Source organism: Coregonus lavaretus (genome assembly GCF_964263955.1).
Source record: "Coregonus lavaretus genome assembly, chromosome: 8".
Taxonomy (NCBI): Eukaryota; Metazoa; Chordata; class Actinopteri; order Salmoniformes; family Salmonidae; genus Coregonus; species Coregonus lavaretus.
Window position 1 is genome coordinate 58,450,220 of NC_139995.1, and position 22,995 is coordinate 58,473,214.

The 22,995-nt window shown below is 45.0% G+C and overlaps 2 protein-coding genes across 2 annotated transcripts in view; both read right to left on the bottom strand.

The window, feature by feature from the left end:
• Positions 1-7,106, bottom strand: part of LOC311134113 (LIM and cysteine-rich domains protein 1-like) — a 31,312-nt gene extending 24,206 nt beyond the window's left edge. The window contains exon 1 of the mRNA XM_084167698.1: positions 6,999-7,106. Coding sequence (XP_084023824.1) covers positions 6,999-7,025 — 27 coding nt within the window. The 5' untranslated portion in view covers positions 7,026-7,106. The remainder of the gene's footprint in view (positions 1-6,998) is intronic.
• A 1,246-nt stretch (positions 7,107-8,352) lies between these two features.
• LOC311134322 (mannose-1-phosphate guanylyltransferase catalytic subunit beta) lies at positions 8,353-22,995 on the bottom strand. The gene is made up of 9 exons (XM_084167966.1): positions 22,836-22,995; positions 21,778-21,999; positions 21,187-21,267; positions 21,032-21,080; positions 15,804-15,946; positions 13,727-13,885; positions 12,668-12,874; positions 11,834-12,016; positions 8,353-10,505 (listed from the first exon to the last, which is right to left on the bottom strand). Exons 2-9 carry the CDS (start codon positions 21,904-21,906, stop codon positions 10,374-10,376), a joined length of 1,083 nt encoding a protein of 360 aa, XP_084024092.1. The 5' UTR covers positions 21,907-21,999; positions 22,836-22,995; the 3' UTR covers positions 8,353-10,373.

Here is a 22,995-nt window from a genome sequence, read left to right on the forward strand (position 1 = left end):
TCTGGTCTGATCATGACTCCTCTTCCCTCTGATCATGATTCCTCTTCCCTCTGATCATGACTCCTCTTCCCTCTGGTCTGATCATAACTCCTCTTCCCTCTGGTCTGATCATGACTCATCTTCTCTCTGGTCTGATCATGATTCTTCTTCTCTCTGATCATGATTCCTCTTCCCTCTGATCATGACTCCTCTCCCCTCTGATCATGACTCCTCTTCCCTCTGATCATGACTCCTCTTCCCTCTGGTCTGATCATGACTCCTCTTCCCTCTGATCATGATTCCTCTTCCCTCTGATCGTGACTCCTCTTCCCTCTGATCATGACTCCTCTTCCCTCTGGTCTGATCATGACTCCTCTTCCCTCTGATCATGACTCCTCTTCTCTCTGGTCTGATCATGACTCCTCTCTCTCTGGTCTGATCATGACTCCTCTTCCCTCTGATCATGACTCCTCTCTCTCTGGTCTGATCACGACTCCTCTCTCTCTGGTCTGATCATGACTCCTCTTCCCTCTGATCATGACTCCTCTTCTCTCTGGTCTGATCATGACTCCTCTCTCTCTGGTCTGATCATGACTCCTCTTCCCTCTGATCATGACTCCTCTCTCTCTGGTCTGATTATGACTCCTCTTCTCTCTGGTCTGATCATGACTCCTCTTCTCTCTGGTCTGATCATGACTCCTCTTCTCTCTGGTCTGATCATGACTCCTCTTCCCTCTGATCATGATTCCTCTTCCCTCTGATCATGACTCCTCTTCCCTCTGATCATGACTCCTCTTCCCTCTGGTCTGATCATGACTCCTCTTCCCTCTGGTCTGATCATGACTCATCTTCCCTCTGATCATGACTCCTCTTCCCTCTGATCATGATACCTCTTCCCTCTGATCATGACTCCTCTTCCCTCTGATCATGACTTCTCTTCCCTCTGATCATGACTCCTCTTCCCTCTGATCATGACTCCTCTCTCTCTGATTATGACTCCTCTTCTCTCTGGTCTGATCATGACTCCTCTCTCTCTGGTCTGATCATGACTCCTCTTCCCTCTGATCATGACTCCTCTCTCTCTGGTCTGATCACGACTCCTCTCTCTCTGGTCTGATCATGACTCCTCTTCCCTCTGATCATGACTCCTCTTCTCTCTGGTCTGATCATGACTCCTCTCTCTCTGGTCTGATCATGACTCCTCTTCCCTCTGATCATGACTCCTCTCTCTCTGGTCTGATTATGACTCCTCTTCTCTCTGGTCTGATTATGACTCCTCTTCTCTCTGGTCTGATTATGACTCCTCTTCTCTCTGGTCTGATTATGACTCCTCTTCTCTCTGGTCTGATCATGACTCCTCTTCTCTCTGGTCTGATCATGACTCCTCTTCTCTCTGGTCTGATCATGACTCCTCTTCCCTCTGATCATGATTCCTCTTCCCTCTGATCATGACTCCTCTTCCCTCTGATCATGACTCCTCTTCCCTCTGGTCTGATCATGACTCCTCTTCCCTCTGGTCTGATCATGACTCCTCTTCCCTCTGATCATGACTCCTCTTCCCTCTGATCATGATACCTCTTCCCTCTGATCATGACTCCTCTTCCCTCTGATCATGACTCCTCTTCCCTCTGATCACGACTCCTCTTCTCTCTGGTCTGATCATGACTCCTCTTCCCTCTGGTCTGATCATGACTCCTCTTCCCTCTGATCATGACTCCTCTTCCCTCTGGTCTGATCATGATTCCTCTTCCCTCTGATCATGACTCCTCTTCCCTCTGATCATGATACCTCTTCCCTCTGATCATGACTCCTCTTCCCTCTGATCATGACTCCTCTTCCCACTGGTCTAATCATGACTTCTCTTCCCTCTGATCATGACTCCTCTTCCCTCTGATCATGACTCCTCTCTCTCTGATTATGACTCCTCTTCCCTCTGGTCTGATCATGACTCCTCTTCTCTCTGGTCTGATTATGACTCCTCTTCCCTCTGGTCTGATCATGACTCCTCTTCTCTCTGGTCTGATCATGACTCCTCTTCCCTCTGGTCTGATCATGACTCCTCTTCTCTCTGTTCTGATTATGACTCCTCTTCCCTCTGGTCTGATCATGACTCCTCTTCCCTCTGATCATGATTCCTCTTCCCTCTGATCATGACTCCTCTTCCCTCTGATCATGACTCCTCTTCCCTCTGATCATGACTCCTCTTCCCTCTGGTCTGATTATGACTCCTCTTCTCTCTGGTCTGATTATGACTCCTCTTCTCTCTGGTCACGGTCTATTCATGAGCCATGATGTTGCAGAGTAGACTTCCAAAGCCAGAGCCAGCCCTGATTTATGAATAAAGGTACCAACCCTAAGCAGCACTTCTGTTCTGAGGGTGTGTGGATTAATCCCTCTGTTGAAATGTTAGACAGACAGCATTAGAAACAGGAGAGCAACAAAACAAACTAGAGGGCAACCATGGTATCAAATATCTTTAGAATCCCCAGCTAACAGCCTCCCTATTCCCCCCAGGCTACTCCAGGTTAGTCCAGGCTACTCCAGGTTAGTCCAGGCTACTCCAGGCTACTCCAGGTTAGTCTAGGCTACTCCGGGTTAGTCTAGGCCACTCCAGGCTACTCCAGGTTAGTCCAGGCTACTCCAGGTTAGTCTAGGCCACTCCAGGCTACTCCAGGCTACTCCAGGTTAGTCCAGGCTACTCCAGGTTAGTCTAGGCCACTCCAGGCTACTCCAGGCTACTCCAGGCTACTCCAGGTTAGTCCAGACTACTCCAGGTTAGTCTAGGCTACTCCAGGTTAGTACAGGCCACTCCAGGCTACTCCAGGCTACTCCAGGTTAGTCCAGGTTAGTCCAGGCTACTCCAGGTTAGTACAGGCCACTCCAGGCTACTCCAGGTTAGTCCAGGCTACTCCAGGTTAGTACAGGCCATATCCAGGCTACTCCAGGTTAGTCCAGGCTACTCCAGGTTAGTCTAGGCTACTCCAGGTTAGTACAGGCCACTCCAGGCTACTCCAGGCTAGTCCAGGTTACTCCAGGTAAGTCTAGGCTACTCCAGGTTAGTACAGGCCACTCCAGGCTACTCCAGGCTACTCCAGGCTAGTCCAGGCTACTCCAGGTTAGTCCAGGTTAGTCCAGGCTACTCCAGGTTAGTCCAGGCTACTCCAGGTTAGTCCAGGCCACTCCAGGTTAGTCCATGCCACTCCAGGTTAGTCCAGGCTACTCCAGGTTAGTCCAGGCTACTCCAGGTTAGTCCAGGCTACTCCAGATAAGTCCAGGCTACTCCAGATAAGTCCAGGCTACTCCAGGTTAGTCCAGGCCACTCCAGGCTACTCCAGGCTACTCCAGGTTAGTCCAGGCTACTCCAGGTTAGTCTAGGCTACTCCAGGTTAGTACAGGCCACTCCAGGCTACTCCAGGCTAGTCCAGGTTACTCCAGGTAAGTCTAGGCTACTCCAGGTTAGTACAGGCCACTCCAGGCTACTCCAGGCTACTCCAGGCTAGTCCAGGCTACTCCAGGTTAGTCCAGGTTAGTCCAGGCTACTCCAGGTTAGTCCAGGCTACTCCAGGTTAGTCCAGGCTACTCCAGGTTAGTCCAGGCTACTCCAGGTTAGTCCAGGTTAGTCCAGGCTACTCCAGGCTACTCCAGGCTACTCCAGGCTACTCCAGGTTAGTCTAGGCTACTCCAAGTTAGTCCAGGCTGTAGTAACACATTCCAATGGCACCCTATTCCCTATACTGTATAGTGCACTACTTTTGACCAGAGCTCTATGGTTCCTGGTCAAAAGTAGTGCACTATGAAGGGAATAGGCTGCCATTTGGTTTAAAATACGTGTGTGTGTGTGAACAGTGACTGAACAGCTCTGATAACTGTCGGCCCGGGGTAAGTATAAGTATGTTTCAAGTGAGTGTTAGCAGCGCAGGCGGGGTGAGGCAGCCACTTCTGATTGGCAGACTGTCTGACGTCTGTTTATGCACTAATGGGACCTCTAAAGTAAAGAAGTGTCTGGAAGAGCATTATGTTCACTTCTTCACTCAGACAGGACACATACTCACACACAGCTTCCGCAGAGGCGCACACACAGCTATGTCTTACTATAATTGTGATTACTTTTTGGCGACCAACAATTGATTCCCATTCAAAATTATATTTTCCCTTACCTCTAACCCTAACCCCTAACCCTAACCCCTAACCCTAACCCCTAACCCTAACTCCTAACCCTAACCCCTAACCCTAAAATAGCCTTTCTACAAGTGAGGACCGGCAAAATGTGGATTCTAGTTGGTTTACTGTTGTTATGAAACGGGTACACACACAAGACTCTGGAAACACGTCAACCTGCAGGTTCTCTCAAAACAGCAACAAATTCAGATCATTTTCATGAAGTGTGATTTATAGAGGCAACAATAAACCAGTCAATCTGCATGCTTTATGAGTATAAATAAATAACTAGTGAGATACATATTTGTGCCATGAAAAATTAAAAAGAAAATGGTATTTCATTGCAACCACATTAGGGTGTAGACAGAAGAAAAACATGGTGCTGCCTTAAAACCAATGTTGCTTTAGCCGGGCGGAAAGAGTGATGAAATTAACAAAGGAAAGGAAATCTGGAGGATCTATTTTTAGTTGTTAAGGATAAGAGCTGTGAGGTTAATGTGAGGTTAATGTGTGGTTAAGTGTGAGTTTTTGCTTTTTTGCTTTGTCGTAATAGTGTATTGTGTGTAGATTGATGAGGGGGGGAAAAAACAATTTAATCCATTTTAGAATTTAACATAACAAAATGTGGAATAAGTCAAGAGGTCTGAATACTTTCTGAATGCACTGTAAGCGTAGAGTTCATTAAAGTTTTTATTAAAGTGTATTAATGTGTCACTCCTCAATATAACAAGTGTAACAACACTGACAGAATACTGTGGGAGTACAGAGTACTGGCTTGGGGGTGTTGTTGAAATGTAGTTAAGTCTTTGAATGGGCCTGTCCAGTTGGACTGATATGTTCTGTCTTGGTCTCTCTGGTGTGACAGGAAGAATAGCTGTGGCACAGCACACAGACAGAGACTGAGAGACACACAGACAGAAACAGAGACAGACAGACAGACAGCAACAGAGACAGAGAGACACACAGACAGACAGACACAGACAGACAGACACAGAGAGACAGACACACAGACAGAGACACACATAGACAGACACAGAGACAGACAGAGACAGACTGACACAGAGACAGACAGACACAGAGACAGAGAGAGAGACAGAGAGAGAGACAAAGACAGACAGAGACAGAGACAGACAGACAGACACAGAGACAGACACAGAGACAGACACAGAGACAGACAGAGACAGACAGACACAGAGACAGACACAGAGGAGAGAGAGAGAAAGACAGAGAGAGAGAGAGAGAGAGAAAGATAGAGAGAGACAGACAGACAGACAGACAGACAGACAGACAGACAGACAGACAGACAGACACAGAGAAAAGGCAGACAGACAGACACACAGACAGAGAGACATACACAGACAGAGACACACAGACAGACAGACACAGAGACAGAGACAGACAGACAGAGACAGACAGAGACAGCGACAGAGAGAGACACAGAGAGAGAGGAGAGAGAGAGAGAGAGAGAAAGACAGAGAGAGAGAGAAAGACAGAGAGAGAGAGAGACAGAGAGACAGAGAGAGAGACAGACAGCCACATAGACAGACAGACAGACAGACAGACAGAGAGACAGAGAGAGAGAGACAGACAGACAGAGAGACAGAGAGAGAGAGACAGACAGACAGAGAGACAGAGAGAGAGAGACAGAGAGACAGAGACACAGACACAGAGAGAGAGAGACAGAGAGACAGAGAGAGAGAGAGAGAGAGAGAGAGAGAGTCTAGGTTGCATCCCTAATGGCACCCTATTCCCTTTATAGTACATTACTTTTGACCAGGGGCAAAAAAGTAGTGCGTTACATAAGGGTTAGGGTGCCATAAGGGAGGCCACCTAGGATACATAGGGAGGTAACCTAGGATACATAGGGAGGTAACCTAGGATACATAGGGAGGTAACCTAGGATACATAGGGAGGTAACCTAGGATACATAGGGAGGGAGAGTATTATTGGCTGGGATCCTCTGCAGCACAATAATGGGTTAATTCAGGATAAACCATAAGGGACGGACGGTCAAGCTATTTCAGAGATGGTTTAAAAAGGTTCCGGCTTAGATTTGGTATTTATTTCCAATGGTCTATTCTCCTTCTCTGGACAGGTGATTGTTGAAGGGCATTGCTATTTTCAATATCAAACTAACATGTCATCTTTCTACATGTTAAATGTCTTTCACTTTCTTTTAGTAGTTCTTCCATTAAGAGATATGTACATTTTTTTTTAGCTTTGTGGGCGACACGACTAAATTCACATAGAAATGTGAGTTATAGATCTGTCATTCTCATTGAAAGCAAGCCTGAGAAGCGGTAGATCCGTTCTACTTCTACGATTCCCGTCCTTAAACACGTTTTTTTTTGGGGGGGGTGGGGGGTTACTGGTCAGTCAATTATCTAATTATTTAATTTAGCCTGTGTAGTGGTCTGCATTCCAATGAGAAAACCTTTCTCCCCTCACACAGTTTTACACACAAAAGCTGAGAGGGTCAGGAACAAGAAGTTAACACGTTACACTGTAACAGAGTACAGAGTACAGCAATAGCAAACATGACAGGAAATACTGAAGCTTAAGCATTCATTAATTTTCTGCTGATTGCACTTGTTTTGGTTGAAAATGTAAAAAGTTAAATCAACTTCCAAATCTGAAGCATGCAATAAAGTTTTTTACAAGTCCCGTGTAGCTCAGTTGGTAGAGCATTGCGTTTGCAACGCCAGGGTTGTGGGTTCGATTTCCCACGGGGGGCCAGTATGAATTTTTTTTTTAATAAAGAGAAAATAACTCAAATGTATGCACTCACTAACTGCAAGTCGCTCTGGATAAGAGCATCTGCTAAATGACTAAAATGTCAAATGTAAGTGTGTTTCACTCACCTTCTCTATTCCAGAGGTCAAATCCATTGTCCTCGAGTTGAAGGGCTGAGATATAGTTCAAAAGTGAAAGGTATTGGAGGGGTTGGATAGCTCTCTCCTCTTCAGAGAACTGTGGACTCTCTGCTCCACATGAGTCTGACAGAGCTTAAACGACTGGCTGGAGGGATTCCCTGGAACACTCATGCCAACCAATCACAGCAAATGAAAAAAAAAATCCCACAACCAATAGAATTGAAGCGGTATTTTCCCCCTCCGCCCACTTTGTTCTCTCTCTTTCCTACAAATTTGTGAACACCCCATCCTCTGGAACCGAGAGAGACATGACATCACCGAAGAGTGAGAACGCGATATCAGGTCCGAGGAATGTGCTGGTCACATAGTACCCGTCCCAGGAATAGGGTGCCATTTGGAACGCATATATATAGTTGTGATCTCTTACTGTTGGGTAGACGTTTCCTGTACCGTTGAATCAACAGCTTTATTTTGCCTTTTTATGGAAGAGCGGAAGGGGGTGAATCAGACGTACGCAGTACAAACCCACGCACTGAAGTTAAGATTGCGGGGGCCGAGAACGAGACAGTCAGCCATACTTACTCTGTAGAAATGATTCATTATTCTAACCTCATTCCAGTGTGGCTGTTTTTAAACAGATCCGTGACTGAGCCAACGTTGCACATTCACCCCAACAGAATATATACATTGGTATGAATGGGACACAATGTTCAGTACAGTTAGGGTTTTGGACATAAAATACTTTTTCTTAATTACTAAAGTCTACAGTCAGTACTGAATCACACATGCTTCAGAGAACATTGACTGAAATAGCACCCTATCCTCTAGTGCACTATATTTCACCAGAGACCTATGGGCCCCCCTAGTCAAATTTAGTGCACTACACAGTGAATAGGTTGTAATTTCTCTGCACAACCTTTGTAAATGTTTTCTATCAAATCCTGCCATCTATAGGCTATAGGTAAAATAAACTCCCTTTCAAAATGACATTACTTTGTGTTTTCTGTATTAAATTGTTCCGTTTTCATAGAGAACTAGAAAGTAATTTTCCATGGAACAAAATGTGTCGGACTTGCTTCAGCTGGCCCGAAGTATTATGGCAGTCGAAGAAACGTAGAATCAATTCAGTTATTGACTGCTGGTCGCAAGTCCCATTAATGATCCATTCATACAGAACACTACCCAGAGATATGACAACCATAAAAAGTAGGTACGGTAGATGTGATTGAGAGATGCTTATCACTCTTATTGATATTGTTCATCAATCATTTCAAACAATGTCACATTCATTAGACAATTGTGTGATAGAAAAATACAAAATAAAACACAAGGAGTTGTTCAATCAATTAATTATATTAATATGATAATAAAACTACTTTATTAAAGGTGTTCATTTCATTTGGACATTAACACATCAGTGGCATCATCAATAGTTACGATTTGATTGATAGATCCACTGATAGCGTCGGGGACATGGTGATTGACACATCTCCATCAGTTAGACTTGGGATACATTGAAGAAACAATCTTTACACCTACCTAGTAGCAAAATTCCTGTAACTTTCCCAAAAATTCCCTGGTTTTCCTCAAATCCTGGTTGGATTTCCTGGTTATTCCCTTGTAAATTCCAGGAATATGGGGCGGCAGGTAGCTTAGTGGTTAAGAGCGTAGTGCCAGTAACCGAAAGGTCACTGGTTCTAATCCCCGAGCCGACTAGGTGAAAAATCTGTCGATGTGCCCTTGAGCAAGGCACTTAACCCTAATTGCTCCTGTAAGTCGCTCTGGATAAGAGCGTCTGCTAAATGACTAAAATGTAAATGTAAATGTAATATTCCAAACAGGATTTCTGGAAAAAACTGAGAATTTGGGGGAAGTTACCGGAATATTCAAACCTACCCCTCACCTTTAGAATAGAAAGACAGCTTTATATTTTACAATCTGGACATTTAACTGCTAACCCTCTATATCTCAGTACTCTAGTGGTCTTGGGGGAAATTACAATAAGATCAGTCATTGACAAAACAATTCCTTTAAAAAAAAAAGACAAGCAATAATAAACGGCTTCTGAAAAGGTGTTGAGGCTTTGGATGAATCTCAAAAGTCCTCGATTCCTCACATCCTCTCCTCAGCTCCTTCTCAACGTGTCAGAAGGAAGGTAGGAGACAGGATGCGAAGGAAGGACTTTTAAAAGAGCATCCTTTGATTATGAAATTAAATGGAATGGCTCACAAGAATGGCTGGCAAAGTGATGTTTCAGACACGGTCGGTCTAAAACATCAGCTCAACAAAATCCTTAAGCTCAAACCAAAGTACTCTATTCTATTGACCAATGACAGCACAGCAAGTAGACTGGCGGCAGGAGAAGAGGTCGGCATCAGAGCATAAAACACCCCAAAGTGTAGTGCACTACTTTTGACCATAGCACTATGGTATAGAACAAGTCACTTCCTCCCATGGTCAATTGCTGTGTAACGCATAATGAATCTCCACAGCTCTCTCTGGGTGCGTCCCAAAAAAATAGCACCCTATTCCTTATTATAGGGCACTACTTCTGACCAGAGCCCCAGTCAAATGTAGTGCACTAAATAGGGACTAGGGCCCTTAAGACCCTGGTCAGGAGTAGGGAATTATATAGGGACTAGGGTGCCATTTAATTTCTCAGGTTCGCTCCACCATACTGGCAGGTAGCCAACCCAGAATCAACCCCTAACCAATCAACCCCTAACCAATTAACCCAGACCATCCCAGAATCAACCCCTAACCAATCAACCCAGACCATCCCAGAATCAACCCCTAACCAATTAACCCCTAACCAGCCAACCCAGACCATCACAGACTCAACCCCTAACACCTGGTGTACATATAAGAGGATTGGATAGTGGTCAGCAATATGGCAAAAATTGATCCTTTATTTATAAAGGTTTGCCTTTAGACACAAATATCTATTTTGCAAGAGAGACCCGTTAAAAAAAACTATCTCACCAGAAGGCAAGGTGATGCTACTACCATCCTGCTGGTACCTTGACTATCCAAATCTTTCAGATCTACTCAAGAGCCTAGGGTGGAGGAGCTAGGAGTTGACTCTAGACCAGGCCCTAGCTAGCCACTTCCCCTTGGTTTAAAACGTAAACCCCAACCCCACTACCCAGACCCTAGCCTGGGTACCCTAGCCTGGGTACCAGTCTGTTTCTGCCATCATTCCACTCCTCCATGCTAAACATACAGCACATGACAGAGGACAAGGAGCGGAATGTTAGCAGAAACGGACTGGTACCCAGTACAACCACAACCCATCTCTGTGGCACTTAAAGCGCTTGAGGCCGGTTCTAATAAAGCGCTGTTGGCCCGTCTGTTGTTCTAGAACTACATGATGATGCGTGGTTCAGGCACCGAGTCGGTGATGGACTTGTGAGGAAGCACGTTGGCACCGTTGAGGTAGAGCTCATCGTTCACAATAACATCCTCCCCAAGGACTGTCACATTCTCCATACGCACCTGAGAGAGAGACAGAGAGAGAGACAGAGAGAGAGAGAGAGAGAGTTAGAGAGAGAGAGAAGGCATAGGACACATACTGTATACATGTGAAATACAGACATTTATTCAAAAACTTTATTTCAAGTGTTTGAGCTGAGGTGCGTTTGATGATTTGGCTTGGCGTTTGGGCCTAATCATTGTTCACAGACCACTGGATATTATGGAAATACTTTCAGTGAGGGAATGAGCACATTCAGGGACAAACACAGATATGATCAAGACAAGGAGAAACTGAATATTTAATTATAGATCAAACAGAACTGAGTCACAACAGGCTGAGTTTACACAGGCTGCCCAGATCAGCTCCATTTGCAAACGATTGGGTAAAAGATCAGAATTGGGCAGCCTGTGTAAACGCAGCCATGCTGTGTTTAGCTGAAGTATGGCTTTAGAGTCTGCAGACTTTTTTGGGGGGAAATTCCATTGTGTCATATCCTGTGTACCAGACCCAACTTAAACCAAGCACATCAAGTATGTGTGATGTCACACGTCCATGTTACTCAGGCAGGGTGTGTGCTGCCATCAGTGGAGTGAGTACGTTACTCAGGCAGGGTGTGCGCTGCCATCAGTGGAGTGAGTCAAGTTAATGAAGCAGTAGACTGTGTCCTATATACCCCCCCCCCCCCCCCCCCCCCCAAAAAAACAACAACATTTCCTGTTTTATATCACAGCTCTTCTATTCATATATATAGTCAAAATCAAAACACATTTACTCATCAAGGCCTATTTACATCAGCAGTTGTCACAAAGTGTTTTACAGTAAGCCTTTGAGTATGGTCTACTCACCCACTGTCCCTGTGTGTGTGTGTGTGTGTGTGTGTGTGTGTGTGTGAGTGAGTGAGTGAGTGAGTGAGTGAGTGAGTGAGTGAGTGAGTGAGTGAGTGAGTGAGTGAGTGAGTGAGTGAGTGAGTGAGTGAGTGAGTGAGTGAGTGAGTGAGTGAGTGAGTGAGTGAGTGAGTGAGTGAGTGAGTGAGTGAGTGAGTGAGTGAGTGAGTGAGTGAGAGAGAGAGAGAGAGAGAGTGAGAGAGAGAGAGAGAGAGAGTGTGTGTGAGTGAGTGAGTGAGTGAGTGAGTGAGTGAGTGAGTGAGTGAGTGAGTGAGTGTGTGAGAGTGAGTGTGAGTGTGAGTGTGTGTGTGTAAAGATTGAGTCTAGTTAATAAAGCGGTAAACTGTCCTCTACTCCTCTTTCACACAAACAAATAATATCTCTGTGGTATTATTACACAGACACAACTCAATATTCAACATGGTCTAAAAATCACCCACTGTGTGTGTCTCTTCTCTACTCACCCACTGTCCTACGGAGGAGCTCCACCCTACGATGCAGGACTCTAGCCAAGAGTGTGATCTGACCCTTGACCCCTTCAGTACCGTACACCTTTTTATCCTGACGCCGTCCTCCAGCACCACGCCGGCCCCGATGGTGACGTTGGGCCCGATGGTGCAGTTCTCCCCTATCTGGGCAGTAGGGTCCTGGAGCAGAACACGGAGCAATGGCAGGTCAGAACAGGGCATGTATTCGTAAAGCCGATCTTGGATGAGGTCCTTCCTGTCCATATATAATCTTATTCATTATGATCTTAAAAGGCTAAACTGATCCCAGATCAGTACACTGACAACAGGGAGCCTGGTAGGTTATATATGCTATTCAGATGAGGCGCCCTCTGGTGGAATGTGTGTGTAAGTGTAGGGACACACTACGTGTGTAACTTCGTTATACAGATAGCGTGGCCTACAATCTTACGCCAGTGTCTGTCTATATTTTGTGGCTCAGTCCAGAAACAAACCCTAGGCCCTCGAGATCTGAAAAGGTGTCAGCAAAATGGAGGAAATACCACCAAGCCAATCAGAGGGCAGCAAAATTGAGGAAATACAACCAAGCCAATCAGAGGGCAGCAAAATGGAGGAAAATCTACCAAGCCAATCAGAGGGCAGCAAAATTGAGGAAATTCTACCAAGCCAATCAGAGGGCAGCAAAATTGAGGAAATACCACCAAGCCAATCAGAGGGCAGCAAAATTGCGCAAATACCACCGAGCCAATCAGAGGGCAGGGTGGAGCTACTATCATATTACTTCCACATATGCGATGTTTTTTTCAGATCTGCCCGTCTTGGTTGACTCACCACCAGTACGTTACCCAGGAACCCAGGCCCAGTCCTCAGTCTGTCAGGCGTGTGTTGTCGAACAGACTGCAGGTACATACACATCCCTGTCAGGAAGTCCTTGGGCTGACCAATGTCCATCCAGAACCCTTGTAGCTCCATGGCGTAGAGATGGTTCTCCTCAGCCATCAATGGGAAGATCTCCTTCTCAATGGAGGTGGGCCTGAGCTGGAGGAAATACAACATACACTGAGTGTACAAAACATTATGAACACCTGCTCTTTCCATGACTCTTTCCAAGTGAATCCAGGTGAAAGTTATGATCCCTTATTGATGTCAAAGGAGGATTTTTAAGCCTTGAGACATGGAATGTGTAGGTATGTGCCATTCAAAAGGGTGAATGGGCAAAACAAAATATTTAAAGTGCCTTTGAACGGGGTATGGTAGGTGCCAGGCACACCAGTTTGAGTGTGTCAAGAACTGCAACGCTGCTGGGTTTTTCACGCTCAATAGTTTCCCGTGTGTTTCAAGATTGGTCCACCACCCAAAGGACATCCAGCCAACTTGACAACTGTGGGAAGCATTGGAGTCAACATGGGCCAGCATCCCTGTGGAACGCTTTCGACACCTTGTAGAGTCCATGCCGACGAATTGAGGCTGTTCTGAGGTGTTCCTAATGTTATGTACACTCAGTGAACATGCCACAATCCACTTTTTTAGCACACAATTTTATCCAACATGACTAACAGTACAGTGAGTGAATACATTTTTCAGAAGATCGGCTGAAGGTTACAAAATAGATTCTAAATAGGATCCATGAAAGAAGCGGCAGGTAGCTCAGTGGGTAAGAGCGTTGTGCCAGTAACCGAAAGGTCGCTGGTTCTAATCCCCGAGCCGACTAGGTGAAAAATCTGTCGATGTGCCCTTGAGCAAGGCACTTAACCCTAATTGCTCCTGTAAGTCGCTCTGGATAAGAGCGTCTGCTAAAATGACTAAAATGTAAAATGAAGCTGTTTCTTTACTAGCTGTGTTGAAACATCACATTATGTGATACATTAAGAGTTTTCCAACTGCACTAACCTCGATCCTCTGGAGCATGGTTGGGCTGAAGATGTACATCCCTGCGTTGATCTTGTTGGAGACGAACACCTGGGGTTTCTCCACAAAACGGTGGATTCGTCCGTTCTCTACCTCGTACATCACCACACCATACTTAGACGGCTCCTCTACCTTCGTTACCTAGGAACAGACGTGTGCTTGTTTGAGATTGACTACATTGCAGTCCGTAAAAATCACCTTGCATCACTAATGATTAGAGCTCTTGTCTTGCTCAAGCTGATCCCCTGAAACATTTTCACAGTGCTGATTGGCTCTACAAGGTTCTATCCAGTAACAACCCATAGCCTCTAAACACAGCTGATAGCGTATAAACCAGTGTGGTAGTATTTCCACCTTGCCCTCTGATGAGCCGGGTGGTATTTTCACCATATGGCTTACACCTAGCCAATCCTCTCAGATCTACAACAGTGCATTTGGAAAGTATTCAGACCCCTTCCCTTTTTCCACTTTGTTCCTTACAGCCTTATTCTAAAAAATTATTAAATCAATAAAAATCCTCAATCTACACACAATACCCCATAATGACAAAGCGAAAACTGAAATTCCTTATTTACATAAGTATTCAGACCCTTTGCTATGAGACTTGAAATTGAGCTCAGGTGCATCCTGTTTCCATTGATCATCCTTGGAGATGTTTCTACAACTTGATTGGAGTCCACCTGTGGTAAATTCAATTGATTGGACATGATTTGGAAAGGCACACACCTGTCTATATAAGGTCCCACAGTTGACAGTGCATGTCAGAGCAAAAACAAAGCCACGAGGTTGAAGGAATTGTCCATAGAGCTCCGAGACAGGATTGTGTCGAGGCACAGATCTGGGGAAGGGTACCAAAACATTTCTGCAGCATTGAAGGTCCCCAAGAACACAATGGCCTTCTTCATTCTTAAATGGAAGAAGCTTGGAACCACCAAGACTCTTCCTAGAGCTGGCCACCCGGCCAAACTGAGCAATCGGGGGAGAAGGGCCTTGGTCAAGGAGGTGACCAACAACCCGATGGTCACTCTGACAGAGCTCCAGAGTTCCTCTGTGGAGATGGGAGAACCTTCCAGAAGGACAACCATCTCTGCAGCACTCCACCAATCAGGCCTTTATGGTAGAGTGGCCAGGCAGAAGCACATGACAGCCTGCTTGGAGTTTGTCAAAAGGCACCTAAAGGACTCTCAGACCATGAGAAACAAGATTATCTGGTCTGGTGAAACCGAGATTAAACTCTTTGGCCGTGAATGCCAAGCGTCACGTCTGGAGGAAACCTGGCACCATCCCTACGGTGAAGCATGGTGGTGGCAGCATCATGCTGTGGGGATGTTTTCCAGCGGCAGGGACTGAGAGACTAGTCAGGAACGAGGGAAAGATGAACGGAGCAAAGTACAGAGAGATCCTTGATGAAAACCTGCTCCAGAGCGCTCAGGACCTCAGACTGGGGCAAAGGGTCACCTTCCAACAGGACAACGACCCTAAGCACACAGCCAAGACAACGCAGGAGTGGCATTGGGACAAGTCTCTGAATGTCCTTGAGTGGCCCAGCCAGAGCCCGGACTTGAACCCGATCGAACATCTCTGGAGAGACCTGAAAATAGCTGTGCAGCCACGCTCCCCATCCAACCTGACCGAGCTTGAGAGGATCTGCAGAGAGGAATGGGAGAAAATCCCCCAAATACAGGTGTGCCAAGCTTGTAGCGTCATACCCAAGAAGACTCGAGGCTGTAATCACTGCCAAAGGTGCTTCAACAAAGTACTGAGTAAATGGACTGAATACTTGTGTAAATGTGATTTCAGTTTTAATTTTTTGATAAAATGTGCAAAATTCTAAAAACCTGTTTTTGCTTTGTCATTATGGGGTATTGTGTGTAGATTGATGAGGGGGAAATAACTATTTAATCTATTGTAGAATAAGGCTGTAACGTAACAAAATGTGGAAAAAGTCAAGGGGTCTGAATACTTTCCGAATACACTGTTCAGGAGTATCTAGGGTGTAGGAGTTATGGGTTGTTACGGTTTATGGACAGGGCCAACATTAAAACAGTTTAACTTTTACCACAATGGTTCCCTCTCTGCCGTGGTGCTTGTGGAACTTTAACATGTCCTCGAAGGGGAAGTCACAGATGACATCACTGTTGAGGACGAAGAACGGCTCGTCGTTGTCTGTTAGCAGCTCTCTGGCCAGAGCAAGAGGACCGGCTGGGGGACAAGGACAACACACTCTGGGTGAACAATTATATTCTATTAACTTTGTGTATTATCCGTAAGTATAAAGGACATACAAACTGGGGGGTGAACAGTTCAATTCTATTCAATCAACTAGATTTTTATGCCTATAAAAAGGATCCATTGCTGCTGGGCTGAAAGTGTCCGAACACCATAGATACATTCATTCTGCAGCATCAGAATGTCCTCACATTATGTTGTAGCTCATGAGTATGTCCTGAACATGTGACCGCTGACCACCAGACCATTTCACAGTCAGGAAAATCCTGTCCCTATTCATGAGCAAAGAGGACCATGGGAAAGCCCTAAACAAGGCACTGACAGACTGGTACGATTGTTGAGCGTCTGCCGGCCCGATAGTACTTAGCACCTCTGAACAGAGTGCCGGCCGTAATTTGCAAACCGATTCTATAATAAACAACATGCAAAAAATGTCAACGATTTTCCTGAGTTAGTTCACGTAAGGAAATCAGTCAATTCTTAGGCCTTAATCTATGGATTTCACATGACTGGGAATACTGATATGCATCTGTTGGTCACAGATACTGTACCTTCAAAAAAAGGTAGGGGGCGTGGATCAGAAAACTAGTCAGTATCTGGTGTGACCACCATTTGCCTCATGCAGCGTGTCACATCTCCTTTGCATAGAGTTGATCAGGCTGTTGATTGGGAAACCCAGCCGCGAGCTGCCCAGCGACGCGAGCCTACCAGACGGGCCAAATGCCTTTCATGCTCGCTTCGAGGCAAGCAACACTGAAGCATGCATGAGAGCACCAGCTGTTCCGGACGACTGTGTGATCACGCTCTCCGTAGCCGATGTGAGCAAGACCTTTAAACAGGTCAACATTCACAAGGACGCGGGGCCAGACGGATTACCAGGACGTGTACTCAGAGCATGCGCGGACAAACTGGCAAGTGTCTTCACTGACATTTTCAACCTGTCCCTGTCTGAGTCTGTAATACCAACATGTTTCAAGCAGACCACCATAGTCCCTGTGCCCAAGAAAGCGAAGGTAACCTGCCTAAATGACTACCGACCCGTAGCACTCACGTCTGTAGCCATGAAGTGCTATGAAAGGCTGGTCATGGCTCACATCAACACCATCATCCCGGAAACCCCAGACCCACTCCAATGCCTGTTCACCGACTGCGTAGCCAAGCACCACTCCAACACCATCATTACGTTTGCTGACGACACAACAGTGGTAGGCCTGATCACGGACAACGATGAGACAGCCTATAGGGAGGAGGTCAGAGACCTGGCAGTGTGGTGCCAGGACAACAACCTCTCCCTCAATGTGAGCAAGACAAAGGAGCTGATCGTAGACTACAGCAAAAGGAGGGCCGTACAGGCCTTGCGACATGGGGCCGTGCATTATCATGCTAAAACATGAGGTGATGGCAGCGAATGAATGGCACGACAATGGGCCTCAGGATCTCATCATGGTATCTGTGTAATGATCATGCTGTTTAAATCAGCTGCTTGATATGCCACACCTGTCAGGTGGATGGATTATCTTGGCAAAGGAGAAAAGCCCACTAACAGGGTTGTAAACCAATTTGTGCACAACATTTGAGAGAAATAAGCTTTTTGTGCATATGGAACATTTCTGGGATATTTTATTTCTGCTCATTTTTGTATTTATTAAGGATCCCCATTAGTTCCTCCCAAGGCAGCAGCTACTCTTCCTGGGGTCCAGCTACATTAAGGCAGTTATATACAATTTAAAATATTACATGACATTACATTTCACAACACATTAAGTGTGTTCCCTCAGGCCACTACTTCGCGTATGCGTTGGTCTGTGCCTGTGTGTCTCTTCACAGTCCCCGCTGTTCCATAAGGTGTATTTTTTAACTGTTTTTTTAAATTTGATTCTACTGCTTGCATCAGTTACCTGATGTGGAATAGAGTTCCATGTAGTCATGGCTCTATGTAGTACTGTGCGCCTCCCATAGTCTGTTCTGGACTTGGGGACTGTGAAGAGACCTTTGGTGGCATGTCTCGTGGGCTATGCATGGGGTGTCCGAGCTGTGTGCCAGCATTCCAAACAGACCGCTCGGTGCATTCAACACGTCAACACTTCTTACAAAAAGTCAATCTCTCCTCTACTTTGAACCACGAGAGATTGACATGAATATTATTAATGTTAACTCTCCATGTACATTTAAGGGCCAGCCGTGCTGCCCTGTTCTGAGCCAATTGTAATTTTCCTAAATCCCTCTTTGTGGCACCTGACCACATGACTGGACAGTAGTCCAGGTGCTACAAAACTAGGGCCTGTAGGACCTGCCTTGTTGATAGTGTTGTTAAGAAGGCAGAGTTGCGCTTTATTATGGACAGACTTCTCCCCAACTTAGCTACTGTAGCATCAACATGTTTTGACCATGACAGTTTACAATCCAAATTACTCCAAGCAGTTTAGTCATCTCAACTTGCTCAATTTCCACATTATTAATTGCAAGATTTAGTTGAGGTATAGGGTTTAGTGAATGATTTGTCCCAAATACAATGCTTTTAGTTTTTGAAATATTTAGGACTAACTTATTTCTTGCCCCCATTTTGAAACTGACTGAAGCTCTTTGTCAAATGTTGCAGTAATTTCACTCTCTGTAGTAACTGACGTGTATACAGTCGTGGTCAAAAGTTGAGAATGACACAAATATTAATTTTCACAAAGTCTGCTGCCTCAGTTTTTATGATGGCAATTTGCATATACTCCAGAATGTCATGAAGAGTGATCAGATGAATTGCAATTAATTGCAAAGTCCCTCTTTGCCAGGAAAATGAACTTAATCCCAAAAAAACATTTCCACTGCATTTCAGCCCTGCCACAAAAAGGACCAGCTGACATCATGTCAATGATTATCTCGTTAACACAGGTGAGAGTGTTGACGACGACAAGGCTGGAGATCACTCTGTCATGCTGATTGAGTTAGAATAACAGACTGGAAGCTTTAAAAGGAGGGTGGTGCTTGAAATCATTGTTCTTCTTCTGTTAACCATGGTTACCTGCAAGGAAACACGTGTCGTCATCATTGCTTTGCACAAAAAGGGCTTCACAGGCAAGGATATTGCTGCTAGTAAGATTGCACCTAAAATCAACCATTTATCGGATCAAGAACTTCAAGGAGAGAGGTTCAATTGTTGTGAACAAGGCTTCAGGGCGCCCAAGAAAGTCCAGCAAGCGCCAGGACCGTCTCCTAAAGTTGATTCAGCTGCGGAATCGGGGCACCACCAGTGCAGAGCTTGCTCAGGAATGGCAGCAGGCAGGTGTGAGTGCATCTGCACGCACAGTGAGGCGAAGACTTTTGGAGGATGGCCTGGTGTCAAGAAGGGCAGCGAGGAAGCCACTTCTCTCCAGGAAAAACATCAGGGACAGACTGATATTCTGCAAATGGTACAGGGATTGGACTGCTGAGGACTGGGGTAAAGTCATTTTCTCTGATGGATCCCCTTTCCGATTGTTTGGGGCATCCGGAAAAAAGCTTGTCCGGAGAAGACAAGGTGAGCGAGCGCTACCATCAGTCATGTGTCATGTGTCATGTCAACAGTAAAGCATCCTGAGACCATTCATGTGTGGGGTTGCTTCTCAGCCAAGGGAGTGGGCTCACTCACAATTTTGCCTAAGAACACAGCCATGAATAAAGAATGTTACCAACACATCCTCCGAGAGCAACTTCTCCCAACCATCCAAGAACAGTTTGGTGACGAACAATGCCTTTTCCAGCATGATGGAGCACCTTGCCATAAGGCAAAAGTGATAACTAAGTGGCTCGGGAACAAAACATCGAAATTTTGGGTCCATGGCCAGGAAACTCCCCAGACCTTAATCCCATTGAGAACTTGTGGTCAATCCTCAAGAGGCGGGTGGACAAACAAAAACCCACAAATTCTGATAAACTCCAAGCATTGATTATGCAAGAATGGGCTGCCATCAGTCAGGATCTGGCCCAGAAGTGAATTGACAGCATGCCAGGGCAGATTGCAGAGGTCTTGAAAAAGAAGGGTCAACACTGCAAATATTGACTCTTTGCATAAACTTAATGTAATTGTCAATAAAAGCCTTTGACACTTATGGAATGCTTGTAATTATACTTCAGTATACCATAGTAACATCTGAAAAAAATATCTAAAAACACTGAAGCAGCAAACTTTGTGAAGACCAATACTTGTGTCATTCTCAAAACATTTGACCACGACTGTAGTGTTGAGTCATCCGCATACATAGACACACTGGCTTTACTCAAAGCCAGTGGCATGTCGTTAGTAAAGATTGAAAAAAGTAAGGGGCCTAGACAGCTGCCCTGGGGAATTCCTGATTCTACCTGGATTATGTTGGAGAGGCTTCCATTAAAGAACACCCTCTGTGTTCTATTAGACAGGTACCCCTTTATCCACAATATAGCAGGGGGTGTAAAGCCATTACACATATGTTTTTCCAGCAGCAGACTATAATCAATAATGTCAAAAGCTACACTGAAGTCTAACAAAGCAGCTCCCACAATATTTTTATCATCAATTTCTCTCAGCTAATCATCAGTAATTTGTGTAAGTGCTTGTTGAATGTCCTTCCCTATAAGCATGCTGAAAGTCTGTTAATTTGTTAACTGTAAAATAGCATTGTATCTGGTCAAACACAATTTTTTTCAAAAGTTTACTAAGGGTTGGTAACAGGTTGATTGGTCGGCTATTTGAGCCAGTAAAGGGGGCTTCACTATTCTTGGGTAGCGGAATGACTTTTGCTTCCCTCCAGGCCTGAGGGCACACACTTTCTTGTAGGCAAAGATTGACGATATGGCAAATAGGAGTGGCAATATCGTCCGCTATTATCCTCAGTAATTTTCCATCCAAGTTGTCAGACCAAGTTGCTCATGAAACAGTGTACATGTAGAAACTCACAAAAATTACATCCGTCAGTTGCCAACGGCGGGTGGTCCCTATAACACACCGCGCCGACAGCAAGCCAACGGCCCTGTACTGTGCACACCGACAAACGGTCTGGTGAGATTTCTCCCTAACTTGCAGGAGCAGACTAATGACTGTATACGCCGTACCTGTTCCAAGTGGTTCCTTCTCGTGTGACAGGGAGATTCTAATACCAAGCTGTAAACAGAAACAGTACGTGGGTCAAGTACTTAGTAATTAGTTTAGACAAAAAGCTCAAATACAAAAAAACAATAGATACATTGACAACAGGAGAAAGCCTTACCCTCTCTTCCTGAACCCTCATCTCTCGCTCCAACAGATCTGACATGTAACTCACAGCCAGGATTACATGGTTAACTCCAGCCTGTCGACAGTCAGACACAGAATAAACAACATACACAGACTTGGCCTTGGAGTCCAACGGCAGAGGAATACTTCCAGGTCTTGTTTAGGCTAGTGGCCACTTTGCTTTCCTGGATATTGTATATTGCATTGTACTAGAGTAGGTAGGTACAACCATTTACACTGTACATGTGAATGTTACAGTAGATTTATAATCCATCTACCAGATAGATTATAAATCCATGATGTATGAATGTACATGACGGCAGGTTGTACGACTCACTAGTCAGCCTTGAGACCCAACAGCAGCCAGAGCAATCCTTCCAGGTCTTGTTTAGACTACTAACAAAACAGTGCTCCTGCTTGTTGTCAATGAGATATTCTCCCATGTTAAATTGTGTAAACAATACGTATGCATACTGTACTAGGTACAGCCAATCCATCTACACTGTACATGTGAATGTTACAGTAGGTCGATTATACATCAATGACGAATGAATATTCACAATGACAGGTTGTAAGAGTCACTAACCTTGACCAGGGCTTCAACTTGATGCAGAAGGATGGGTTTGTTGGCAAACTCCACCAGTGGTTTAGGAACACTGAGGGTTAGAGGCCGGAGTCTGGTTCCATAGCCACCCACTAGGATCAGAGCTTTCATCTTGGCCCAGTACGAGATGGGGTCATCAATGGGTTAAAGAGAGCAGGGTGGCAGCAAGCATCAAATCCTGGGAGATTGAGGTTAGAGTGGCGCCTAGATACAATAATAATCGAAACAAGAGCGAGTCATCGATTACTGTACTAAAGCAGTCAACAACAGTGGATTCAGAGGTGACGCTGTTAAAGAAGTGTGTTCAGAAACATTTGTTGTTTAGATTGAATTGTATTGACCAAACCAGGGCTGAACATGTGTAATATTAGGTTTACCCCTTTAAAAAAAGTTATTCTATGTATAGCAGTCTAGTTGTGCAAGTGTTGACAGTTTCGTGGGCGGTCACCCTCATTCACTCCCCTAGTAAGCGATTGCCCTTGATGGCACAATGCCAATAGCCTTACAACATACTAGAAATCATTTAATTGTACATGAATACACCCCAGTCAGCTAACTATCTGCACCTTTACAGGTGCTATTTTTCTGACTTCCTCATCCTAGGAGCAAGCTAGCTGGTTAGCTAACTAATTGTCTGTCTAGACAAATATACCAAGATAATAACAAAGGATGTTCAACTGATATGAGTAAACCATCACAGTGATTTCAACTCACAGGCAGCTAATTTAGTTAACTACCTAAGTTAGCTAGTTAGCGTCCGGTCTTGGTTAGCTAGCTATCGAAGCTAGCAAAATGAATGAAACATGAAACTGGCAAATGAAATAAACATCAAGCATGATTGCTAGTGAGTTGAGGAACTTCAAAACGATCTACTGAAAAGAAAGATAAATCTAGAAAAAACAAACTCTAAATCACTAGCTAATCAAACTTCATACAGCTACCTAGCTAACGTACAGTAGCTAGCTAGGCAACAATCGTTAGTTGGCTAGCTAGCTGGATGGTAGCTAAAACAACAAAGTACAAAGACAAACAAAACTCACTCATAAAAGTTAATCAACCCTTTGCCAACTTGTTTCTTCAAAGCGTCAAGAAATAGGTATAACTGACCATGTAGCTATATGCCACGTAGCCACTAAACAACATGTAAAACGGGCTTTAAATCCTTGAATGACAAGACAAGAAACACTTCAAAATCTGTCC